Source organism: Eutrema salsugineum, unplaced genomic scaffold (genome assembly GCF_000478725.1).
Source record: "Eutrema salsugineum unplaced genomic scaffold, Eutsalg1_0 scaffold_4, whole genome shotgun sequence".
NCBI lineage: Eukaryota > Viridiplantae > Streptophyta > Magnoliopsida > Brassicales > Brassicaceae > Eutrema > Eutrema salsugineum.
The window spans coordinates 13324364-13336745 of NW_006256686.1; the positions used below are offsets into that span (position 1 = coordinate 13324364).

General features: G+C 35.8%; 2 protein-coding genes across 3 annotated transcripts; both read left to right on the top strand.

Moving 5' to 3' along the window:
* Positions 1-3530: 3530 nt before the first annotated feature.
* On the top strand, positions 3531-5446 carry LOC18013743 (protein FATTY ACID EXPORT 2, chloroplastic). Its single transcript, XM_006419077.2, is given in 4 exon segments — positions 3531-3923; positions 3925-4034; positions 4832-4966; positions 5145-5446. Coding segments are annotated over 4 exon segments (570 nt in total). The 5' UTR covers positions 3531-3615; the 3' UTR covers positions 5162-5446.
* Positions 5447-8163: 2717 nt separating this feature from the next.
* Positions 8164-12117, top strand: LOC18013744. 2 transcript variants are annotated; one of them, XM_006419079.2, is made up of 9 exons: positions 8164-8496; positions 9131-9334; positions 9717-9774; positions 9974-10036; positions 10355-10430; positions 10766-10878; positions 10993-11082; positions 11634-11765; positions 11860-12117. In XM_006419079.2, the coding sequence occupies exons 1-9, from the start codon at positions 8240-8242 to the stop codon at positions 11992-11994; spliced, it is 1128 nt and encodes a 375-aa protein (XP_006419142.1). In that variant the 5' UTR covers positions 8164-8239; the 3' UTR covers positions 11995-12117. The 2 variants fall into 2 exon arrangements, with proteins under 2 accessions (XP_006419142.1, XP_024009652.1); XM_024153884.1 differs by having other exon boundaries at positions 11640-11765; positions 11860-12071.
* Positions 12118-12382: the final 265 nt, after the last annotated feature.

The window sequence follows — 12382 nt, forward strand, 5'->3', positions numbered from 1 at the left end:
TTTAAGTCTGGGAGAGGATGTATATCCTTACTAATCATTTTCTTGCTTTGTTTTTAAAATTTCAAGTACTTTTTAAAATTTAATATGTAACCTATTCGACCTTAAGTATTTTTCAGGAATGTTTGACACAAAACTGTGATGATTTAGACCTGCACGCTTCTACACTACGCATGATAGCTCATTTGTGGTTAGCACTAGACTAAGCGGTAGCTAGAGTACTTGCACTACAAACTCCCACCAGAGGACTTTTATTCATGGAGATTCTTTCTGATAGGATATACTAGGTCATTTTATTTGACCTTAATATTGATATCTAATTTTCTCATCATTGATTTTAGGCAGGCATCGAGATATACATCTAGGACGTTTTTTACCCTCATTTTTACCACCCTTTGTCGTCCTAGATGACCAGTTCATCTTTATCTGGTACCATACCCTAAACCCAAAACCCTTGTTTTTAATGCTCATGCATTCTCTCTTTAGTTTATATCAGCAGATATGTGCAAAAACGCCGGAGAGAAAAGGAACGACGCAGTTTTCAGTCACTCAAGAGAAAGTATGAATGGAATCGGGAAGGAAGAGTATCAGAAATCTTATCAAGCCTTATATTGTCTCGGAAAACTCATTCTTATTGGTAATTGTGCACTCTATATGACTCTATATCTAAAGGTGTTTCCCCTTTAAAAAAAAAAATGAAAGGAAAGGAAACAAAAAGCCTAATGAGTCTTAGATTGTCAAAAATTTTGAGCAAAAAGCAACTACTAGTCATCTAAGGAGCTATGGTTTAGAAAGATTTACAAAAATCTAAGTCTGGGGGAGTTAGGAGAGAACCTGAGGAAGAACACTAGAAATCTATAGCAAGAAGAAAGTGACTGAAAACTGTGGACATCAACAGTTTCACTCTCTCTTGCGGTTTTTCATAATATCTTACATCCTCCAGATCTTCAGGTAACCCATAAACACTTTAAGCCTTACCCCTAGAATAACCCTACTGATACCTAGCCTAGATTGCCTCGCATATACTTTTTTTGATGAGAACCACCAGAATGTTAAGAGCTAGTTGACTAGAAGTTAGATGTTAGTGCAATAGACTTTCGCATGATGGATTAACGAACTAGTTATGCCCATATTTCTAGTGAGAATTTTCTAGGTTATTCCCGATTGATGCATAATGATTGATGTTGGTCTAGAAGTTGGGTCTCTGAAATTTTGTTTAGTTCCTACGTTTTCAAACCTCTCACCGAGATTTGGCCTTTGTTTTGTTTGAGGACAAACAAAAGACTAAGTCTGGGGGAGTTGATAACACCGGGATTTTGACCATTTTTATGGATCACTTTAATGTCTTTTACAGGTGTTTCTACTCCATTTTCAAAGGTTTTCAAAGGATTTATATGTTTTCGGATTTTAAAAGACTTTTCAGGTAATTGGGATAAAGAGGCACAAATTAGAACAAAAAGACTCTTTTGGATAAATGCAGACCATCAGAACTCTCATGGAGAGACGAAAACCTTTTCACCGTCTGATCACCCTCAAAATTGGGAAACTTATAGAAAAATCAACCAGCTTTCAAATGCACTTGGTTTGGAGACATTACAACGGTTGGATCTCAAGATATTCCATTTGCCCCGGAAACACTCGAAGACGGCCAGCAAGTCACGCGACTGCTGCCGCCGACCCATCCACCGTGGTCACGAGCTGCACGACCACGGCCAAGCCTCTATTTCTCGCGGCCACATTACTCCCGACCACGGCCGACCAACTCCGATTAAAAGCCCATATTCCTGAAGCCTAAAAGTCATTTCTCTGCCTCAATTCCGGAACCCTAGAGACCATGGAGTATTGAAAACTATAAATACTTGTCATTTAGGTCGTTTTTAGACATCACCTTCATACTTTTATAAAACCCTTTTTCTTCAGCCGTTTTATGAGATTTTTAGAGAAGATTGTTCAACTCTAAGTTCATCAATAGAGAAGCTTTATTTCATCTCTTTGCTTTACTGTTTTTGTTTGCTTTTATTAAAACCAATGATGATGTCGACCTCAGCCATGTCTGAGTAGATCCCGAGTTGGGCTTAGGGTTCCCAAAAGGAGCTCTCATAATCGATTAAGACATCTAGGTTTATAGATCTGGAATTTCAACATTATTCTCTGTTTATTCTCGTCCTTATTGCATGTATGCTTGATTGATCACTTTGTATCTGATCTAGATAGTTAGTGTTGCATAAGTATCCGACCTATAATGAAACAGGCGATTTTTCTGTAGGAGTAGAAACCTACCTGCAGCGAAATCGTGAGTACTGACGAGTCCTGTGTAGCTCTTGCGTTCTCTCCCTTCCAGGGCCAGAGTGGAAACCTACTGGTCAGGGTTGCGAGAAACAGTTAGTTATTATCACGACAATGATGTAGTCATACCGCCGTACTCTAGCTCTAAAACCCTATATTTTGATATCCGTCAATTCCAATCTATAATCCCTAGTGTTGAAACCGATTATGATCCCTGTAGAGTTCCCAAAAACTCAACGTTTATAGCCATAGTTTACAAATCAATCGATTTTTACTTGCTCATTCAGATCTGCTTTTTATTTGCTTTAGTTCGATATTCTACTCGTTTCATTTGCCTTTTATTCGATTTTCTACTTGCTCTTTAGGATATATTTATTTGCTTTCTTTAGTTTTAGTTTAATCCGTGACAAACAACCAACCTCTAAAACCAATCTAGTCTAGACATAAAGTTAGAAACTGTAGAAGAATACTAGGCACACAAATCTCTGTAGATTCGATCCCTAAGTACTACAATTGATTAGATGTACACTTGCGGCTTTCATTTGTTTTTATTAAGGGTAAAACTTGTTCCTTCACGCAGTAAACACATCAACACCTAGCACAAAATCTTCTGCTAACAAACATTTCCACTGACTGATGGACTTCAACTTTCTTTCACAAAACAACCTTGACCGAATTCAGCATTTTTTGTCAAGATATGTTTTTCAAGCGTCAGTCCACAGTATTTAGAAGGAGAGAAATGCGAGATAACACGGTGAGAGTCCGACTTCTGCAGCATGACTTGTTGTTGTCATTGATAAACAAATACAGAATCAACTTTTAGCCATTCGAGGTGCATAAGATAAACGTTATGAGATGGGTCTTCAAGTGTGGTTTGCAACTAGGAGCTAAATATAGTTTTGTTTTTCAAATTTGTTTCAAATTTTTAAATTATAGACGATATTATGTTACAAACGATTTTAAAAAAAAATAATTTAACACTAAATTCAAAAAAATATTTATATTCTTTCTTATTTCATATTTTTTCTTATGTGTAATGACATTTCATACAATATTTTACAAAATAAAATCTATTTATTAAAATGACATTCTTCAATAATAATATAGAGATTTAGGTCAGATCAATTGATGTATAGATTGTTTATGAGAGAGAGCCTCTAAGCGGAAAAGAGTCTTTGCCAACATGTCTTTATTCTTCCTCTAGCTGGCCATCTCTTTGTCCTCTTGCTTTCTTCTTCATTAGCGCTGGTGTCAAAGCGAGCTTATCAGTATCAATGAAATCACTAAAATATTAATTGTTAAACGAAGCGGCGAAGAAGAAGAAGAAGAAAAATGACGGGTTTGCTGTTGAGCTCCTCGGCACAGTCATCTCTCCTTCACGTCAGACCTAGGCTCTTCTCACTCAAAACCCCTTCTCCTTCACCGATCCGAAGTATCGCCTTCCTTAATTCCAACAGTTTTCATCCTCTAGCGTTCGCATCTGCTCCCCGACGACTTCCTCTCGGTGTGGATTCCACCAAGACGATCGCCACTATATCTGCTAACTGCGTCGATTTGGGAGTCAAAGCTGTTGAAGTTGAGCCTGCGATCGGTGGTGGTGACGGTGGTGAAATCGGAGGTGATAAATTTGGCGGCGGCGGTGGATGGAAATGACGGAAGAGAAGGTGGCAAGGAGGAGAGTGATGGGAAGAAGAATACACCTTTGTCTATGTCGCATAAGTTGACTCTTGGTTACGCACTTCTTGTCGGAGGTCAGATTCATTTTTATCATTTCTTCAACTTTTAGAGTTTAGGGGTTTATCTGCTTCTTCATTGACATTTCATTTTCAAATCGAGATTTGTAGATCTACCGTGATGCGTTATGGATAACAAATATCTTCACTGTTTATTTGGTGCTGAGAATATGATCAATGATAATTTCTTCAACTTTTCTTTGTAGGACAATCCGTTTTGTGAATATTTTTTCAAACAAAGATTTATTAAACCACACACATGATCAGGGGAATTCTCCATTTGTTATTGAATAGAGAGGGATTTTGATGGTACTTGGATTCAGCACAAGTTGATGCCATTGAGGTTTCTTGATTTCTTTGTGTATATATGACTTGTCATAGCTTTAGCTTCGCATTTCAATTGGGTTCCTCTCCTTGTTGATGTTTTATGAGATGCTGTAACTAACGTGAATCAGATGTTCCTAATCGCTGCAATGAGTTTCGCAATCCATAATAGTCCAGTCGTATATCTTTGTATGCTTATCACATGAATCAAAATGTGGAGTTAAATTGTCATTTTCTTGGACTCATATCTACACACTTGAATTGTCATGTTTCCCTATAAAGAGATGCTTGATTTTTGTCAATAGTCTTCTGACAAGCTCCCAAAGTCTGTACTCAGAACTCTACTTGAAACGTATTCAATAAAAATGTGTTTTGCTTTCCTATAAAGTGATGCTCGATTTTTGTCAATAGTCTTGTGACAAACTCCCAAAGTTTGATATGTTTCAAATATCTCAAAGGTCATCATTGGCTGTTAATTTGTTTTGATGCAGTTGGTGGGCTGATGGGTTATCTGAAAAGCGGTAGCCAGAAATCACTGCTTGCGGGTGGACTTTCAGCTGCTGTTCTGCTATATGTGTTCCGCGAGCTCCCAACAAAACCTGTTCTTGCATCAACCATTGTCGTAGGTAAGGGGAGAAATATATCAATAGCAGAGTAGTTCTTTCTATGAAACTATATTCCTCAAATCATAGCCGAACTATTTGCTAGTTTCTGTTGTTTGATTGTTGAACCGATAATAGATAGAAGTATAAAACCTTAACACATGAATTCTTTGTGTTTTTAATATTGGTGTGTTGTTAAAAGTGATGGCGGTGCATTAACTTGGGTGATGGGGACGCGGTACATGGGTTCGAAAAAAAGATATTTCCTGCCGGATTTGTGTCTTTGATGTCTTTTATTGTGACCGGAGGGTACATTCATGGCATCATGCGTAGCCTTCACTAAGCAATAACAGTTAGCTTTGTAGTGTGTTACAAAGTTTTTAAACTTTTTTCTAAGGCTTGGATTGGAATTTCCCTGTCTTTTTCTTTCTTGTTTCCGTTGTAAAGCAGCTTACTACTTGTTTTGTATGAACCTTATGAAAAGAAAACTACGTAGGCCAGAAATGTTTGTGTTTTTTTTTTCCTTCTCAAAAACTACTTTGCATTCAACCAAATTTTTTGCATCATAGGTTTATCTATCTCCACAATAGATAGACTTACCAATTAGGCGCACAGAATACAAATCCAAAATGAAAGAGCTCTATTTGCTTCTGAAATTTTTGAGGCTGTTTTTCGGCTTTTTGGTTTTTAGGCCTTGAATGTTGTGGTTTTTGAAATAGTTTTTGGTCTTTTTTTTTTTTTTTTCAAAAATCTAAATTTTATCCAATCAAGATTTTGGTCAAACTGAAATCATAATTTTTAGAGAAACTAGATTTTGAAAATATCTATCCATTTTTAAACAAAAACCAAAATCGATGTTTTTGTATTTTTTAATCAAAAATTATTGATAGATTTTTTCATTTTTTTATAGATATTATTTATTCTGTCAACCAAAGCTATTAAACATCATGCAATGTTTTTATGTTTCAACTTGAACAATTCTTGGAGACATTGTATGAAAAGTATCTCTGGGAAAAAAAAGTGGTTGATGGCTCCAAGTACTTAACCTACTGAAAGGTTTTTCAATACAGCCTCAAATTCTTAAATCCACAGATTGAAAACAAATGGAAACCTGTGCTGATTGTACTTGGGTTTTCTCATATGTAAGGGAACATTCTTCTTGATCGACTTAAGTAGTAAATTGTTGGCATTTCTTTCCCATATAATTCATTATGAGATTCATATCACGTGCTTTCTTGAGTATTGATTTCGGAAACCTGTGCGCCTTGTACCTCCAAAGTAGAAGACTCTCAATCAATATCAACATCGCGAGAGTAAACCTCTCGTATACTTCATCCTTTTCAGTTTGACACAGCTCCTGAATGATCTCATCTGCTGTATGCATGTATTCTATTTCACCCCATTCATATTCTTGTAATTCTTTGTCATCTTATTGTCCCACTCACTGCATTTTACGTCTGTAAATCTCATTCCCTCATTGAAAATCTCATAGGTTGTGCTCTAAAGTGGATGGAACCACAACTCATTCTCCCTAACTGTTGTTAAGGATTTAGTCAGCAAACAATGGATCATCTTCCTGTCATCCACAAACCTCTTAAGCTGACCTTCATTATCCAAGAAACGAGTTCATTATTCTGGAACTCTACATCCCCGAGAATGTCTCTAACTGTGATGATGTTCTCGTATATCTTGTAAACTGGTTTACAATCCTCCTTGCATTTGGATCATTTTCTATGTCAAAATGCACCTTAGGTAGTGTGATCCTTAAAAAGAACGACTCTCTTATTGCTTTTCACATGTTAAAACAAACAATATACATTTATTAGAAATTGAAAGGTGTAACCCTCATTTATTAGAAATTGAAAGGTTTAGAAAAAGTTTACATATGTTTATGAAGGTTTTCTAAGATGCAAAGAAGCTTTGACAATTGGTATCTCACATGTTTTAAATGGTGTAACATTTGGATTCTAACTAGAATTAATGTTTCTCTGTGACATTTAAGGATTGAGAAACTAAACACTAAGAATCAAAGAACAGTGTTGGTGGACAGTTGTTGAAGAGTGTCTACGGTTATGTCTTTGGAACAAATGTTTTCTAGTTAATTGGTATTTTTGTGTAATTATTTAAAATGTGAAGGATTTTTTTTTCTCTTTCTTAAATCTAATTTTATTTTATCTACTAGTAGGTGATCCTTGCTATGCGGAAGCGTTTACTATTGTTTTTGTTATAACTAGATACATAATTATTATTTTTTCTCGGCTATTATTTCATTAAGTCGAAAAGACCAAAAACATACATGATACATAATCGAACCCAAAAGCAAAAGGCTTAGAATACACATACAACAACACGTGTACTTACACACGTTGATATATGGGACAGAACAGAGACGTTGGAAGGAGAACAAGCTTGAACAGAATTGATAAGCACTTTTAAGCTTCATTCAGATTGCTATCTTTGAGGAAGCTCTGCCGCTGTTCAGACCTAATATATTGTCTGAACTTTATCCAACTTTGTTCCGAGTGTGAGGAAAACAACGAAGAAATTAAAAAATTACTCCAAACAAGATAGATAACCTGAAATAAAGATTAAAAGAAACCAACTAATCTAACAAGAAAGAGATATGGCCTGAAAGAGAACTGAAAAGGTGAAATATTCGGATTAAATTAGAATAGATTTGACAAATTGGTATTTATTCTCCAAAAAATGAAAGAAGCTAAATCCAGATTTTACTGAAAAACCAAATCCGATAAATGGAATTATTATGTTCCATTTTGATCGGAATTTTTATTCCAAAAGATAAGAGAAGAACTCTCCGAAAGATAAATGTGAGAGAAGAGAGAGAGTAAAAAAACTTATAGCTAAATATTTAGATTAAATAGTCAACAAAGATTATTCTTTAAATTATTATGTTCCATTTTGATAGGAATTTTTATTCCAAAAGTTGAGAGAAGAACTCTCCAAAGGATAAATGTGAGAGAAGAGAGAGAGTAAAAAAACTCATAACTAAATACTTAGATTAAATTAAATAGTCAAAGATTATTCTTTAAATTAACTCTTATAAAAAAAGCTTCACCAAATTTACCGCAAAATTGAAAGAATATAGAGGGAAATAGTTGACAAAGAAAGGAAAAAATAAAAACAAATAAAACGCACCAAAGAACAGATATACTCTGACGTTTGGAGTAAAGTTCTACGTGTCGGCTTTTTACTTGAACGCAAGGGAGAAATAAAATCCGACGTTTGGTGCTTTTTCTCCACACAAGTGAGGAAGAGTTAAAGGAACCAAGTCGCAGAATGGAGTTTGCCTTAGCGACTTCGACTTTTCTGGGTAGTTCCCAATTGATTCCCGCCACTTTCTTTTGCAGACGAGCTCGAGCCGTCTCTCTCACCGTCTCCGCGAGCGCCACGTACACTCGTAGAAACGATAAGATATACACGAGGCTCGACTCTTGTCTGGTCATTACTCCTCCTCCCAGATTTAAGAAACCACGTGCCATTGTCAAGTTCTTGGGAGGCGCCTTCGTCGGAGCTGTACCTGAACTCACCTACAGGTACACTTTCTATCATCAACCTTATCTGTTGCTTCGATTTGATCGGCCGTTATTGATGATTCTGGGTGTTTATATGTTTATGCAAATTGGAACAGTTCAAGGATTCTAAAAATCAGGAAAGCTTTTTTTGATTGTAGGTATTGGCTCAGTATATAATTCATCGATGAGTCAGAGTTTATGGAAAGCAACTCTTTGTTATTTACTAAATTTTTGACAGTCCTGTACGAATTAGTGGCTTAATTTGATTTAGTTTCATCACTTGACTCTGGTTTTGTATCTAATTGCATCCAACACTGTACCATTGAAGCCTAAATGGTTGCCTATGGTTGACTTTGAGTGCATGCAATTTGGTCATAACTCAAAGAATCCTCTCTTCTTTCTTGTGGCGGGTGTGATGTCTATAGACTGGTCATGCACAAGAAGAGATGGATTTTGATATACTCCAGAAAATATTTGATGACCAGAGCCAAACTTTGATTTTAAATGGAGCTTCAGGAGCTGGGATAAATGTTTTGTCCTTTCAAGTATATACATTAGTTTTATACTCCGGAAAATTACTCGATGGTCCTGTAATCGTCGAGATGGTTGACTCTGACAGATTAAAAGACGTTCTTTGTGTCCGTGTGATCTGTAGTTACCTCAAGGAGCTACTGGCAAAGGAAGGGTATTTGATAGTATCTGTGCCGTACAACGTTACATTTGATCATGAACAAGCTGCTAAGCAGGTTTATACGAGGTTCAATTCCTGCTTGGACATCATTGTCTCATTTGGAATTCCAAATGCAAATTTGAAGCCTCAAGATTTAACACACCTTCCTGTCTTCTCAGTTGGTCACAGGTCAGAAATATTTGCTCCTCTCCTTAATAAAATGTGCTGCTCACTGCATCTTAACCGGATTAAAAGGACTTACTTGTGAAGAAATAAGTTTCAGTTTTTATACGTTGTTCTTGGTTCTTCATAACCTCGGCAAGCTACCTAATTGCCATATCGTGTTCTCATTCCCAAGCTGAGGATACTTCTTGGTTGGATTTATGTGATTCACTTTGATAGTCTCTTGATCTGGTTTTTGAATGCAATTACTTGAGTACTATTTCTTCTTATCTACTGAATTATAATGCTTCAGTTATATATTGTGGATGTAAGATTCTTATATCAAAGCCCCTCACGGGATATGACATCTCTAATGCTGATTACTGTCATGTTTTCAACACGCATATAGCAATGGGGCACTGCTCCAAGTTTTGACAGGAAGTTACTTTGCTGAGAAAATACCAAAGGTTTGGTTTCTTCACTATTTTGTGATCTAGAATTTAAATATTAGTCATACCAGCAAGATTAGTTCACTAAGAAGCCCTTTTTGTTTGTATTATTATCTGGACTAGAATGCTAGAGTGATATATAACCTTTTTCTGTCTTAAAATTAATCCCACCAACCTGCCTGAGAGTGACAAAAAAAAATAATCTCTCTTGTGAAAGGTTAACGCCATCATCTCATTCAACAATAAATCGGCCACAGAAGCAGTTCCATATTTCGAGCAGGTAAAATTATCATTTGGTATGAATTATGATTTTTAAAACATCATTATATGACCCTCCTTATTTATCCGAAGCTTAGACTACACTATGCTAGCAATCATTTATATAGCTCAACTTTCTTGTTTGCCGTATCTTGGGACTAGTAATATTGTCTTCACAGCATTGATTGATGTTTGATCTTCTGTTGCTATCATATGCTTCCTGAGTTGAAATGAATTTTCAATAATATGAAAGCCGATCTGATCTTGTAGTTTGCAAATGGACACGCCAAACAAAGAAAAATGGTTGCTTGTATCTTATATTGCTTATGTTTGTTTGCAGCTTGGTCCTCTCATTCAGCAGATGATGCCAGTCGTGGAAGCTTCTCCAGTATATGAAATGGCTCGAAATGCTTCAGGTATTACTACTTACCCTACAAACAATTACTTAGATGTGCTTTCGATTGATCTATTTATTAGTGCTTGCAAGTAAAAATAATGTTTTCAGTCTTTTTTGTCTAGTATATCTTGCAAAGAAAGAAGGTGTTCATATTGTTCTGTTTCAATCCATCTTTACTTTTTTTTTTAAGCTTAAAAGGTGTTTTAATTTACCCATGGGTTTGATTTCATGTCGACATGAGACTGGAAGACTATGCCGTGAACTTTTTTTCTCGCACCGATGCACCAAAGAATTTTTTTAATTTCTTGTTAAAGGAAGCCTTTCATAAGAACTTGCTCTTGTTCTCATTTACAGGTGATGTGTTGAAAGGTTTACTTGATACTGCTGGGACAATTTTAAACAACGATCAAGAAGCTCTCAAGTCATTTACTAAATTGGTGGATCAATTGCCCTCAGTATTTGGTGAGGTATTTCTTCTGCAAAAAATTCTTGACTTAGTATCAAAGATCAAGATTATATTGTTCCTTTTATATGTGGCCAGGCCATAAGAGAAATTGAACTTCTGGCGTCGTTCTATGTAGGTGGGTCAAGGGGTCTCAGAATTCAGACCGTCTCCACTAGAAAACCGCAATTGCTTCAAGTGCTCCTACAGTGTTCCACACACTCTACTGGTAATGCGGACACAGGTTCATTTCGAGTTATATTAGCTTGACGGTTAAAAGATATTACTAGGTTTAGACTAAGTCTGTTCTAGTCGAGAAATTCTGTGACATTCAAATCGTCAAATACTTATATAAACATCTACCAGAGACACGATTTCTCAACATATATGCGTCTGTTTGTTGAAATGTTGTTTTCTTTTGTCAAGAAACAAGAAAAGCTTTACAAGTAGAGAGTTTCCCTTAGCTGGTATTTGACTATGCTAATTCAAGTAAAGGAAATAAATGATGTGGAAGAATAACATTTGGTGTAGCTTTGATTAGGCTAGAAGAGCGAACCTACTGCAAGCAAACCATCATATTTTTATCGCATTGATCTTGAGTAGGGATTGTTAGTGAAAAATATGCATTTCTGAGATGATTCTTGGACAGAGAAACTGTTTTTACTCATAACCAATCTATATGGGTTGAGCTAGGAAGCGTGGACGTGAACAGTCTCTGTCTGTCTGATTGGAACAGTAACCCACATATTTGATCCTGGTCTGCTGCAACGTTTGACTCAGGTACAGTTCAACTCGGATGCGATTGACGAGACTGATTTACTGGAAGAAACCCTTAGACCTCGGATAAATTCTTTTGGTGGTACACTTGAAAAAGTTCGACTGAACGGAAACCATCTCACACCTTGCATACAGGTAATATACGAGCAACTATCGAGGTAGTAGTACTTCTGCAATTTAACAACATTGCTCTGTTTCTTCTTCATCATGTTTAATTGTGTGTCTCCAGGACCCAAAGTGGCAAATTGGGTCTGTGTACACGCCAGCAGACGCTGTGGCTCAGGCGCTAAAGTCGATTCCTCTGAGGGAAACTCAAGTTCTTTCCAGGACAATCGTCGATTGGTTTAGACGGTTTGAGGATTGAACAGTATGATGTCTGATAAAAGAAATGGTAAAATATGTATTTATACATGTATATACATTAGAAATTAACCAGCACTATGTGGGGAGTAATTTTTTTTTATTGAGCTTTTAGTTATTTTAAAAATTAATTTGAGAATTTTAATTAAGTTAAAATTGATTGACAATAGATAATAAACATCACACAAGTAATATTTACGTCTGTACTTTACGCAAATAAAAAGGTTTTATTAAATAATTATATTAGTTGAGTAATTAAATTTATTACTAAGAAAAACCAAACAAAAATATGAAAACAATATAAGACATGATCAGTAAACAAAAAACATAAAAATTAAATAATATATTTTTATTAACTAAGAAAAACTAATTATTGTCTCAAAACCACAAAA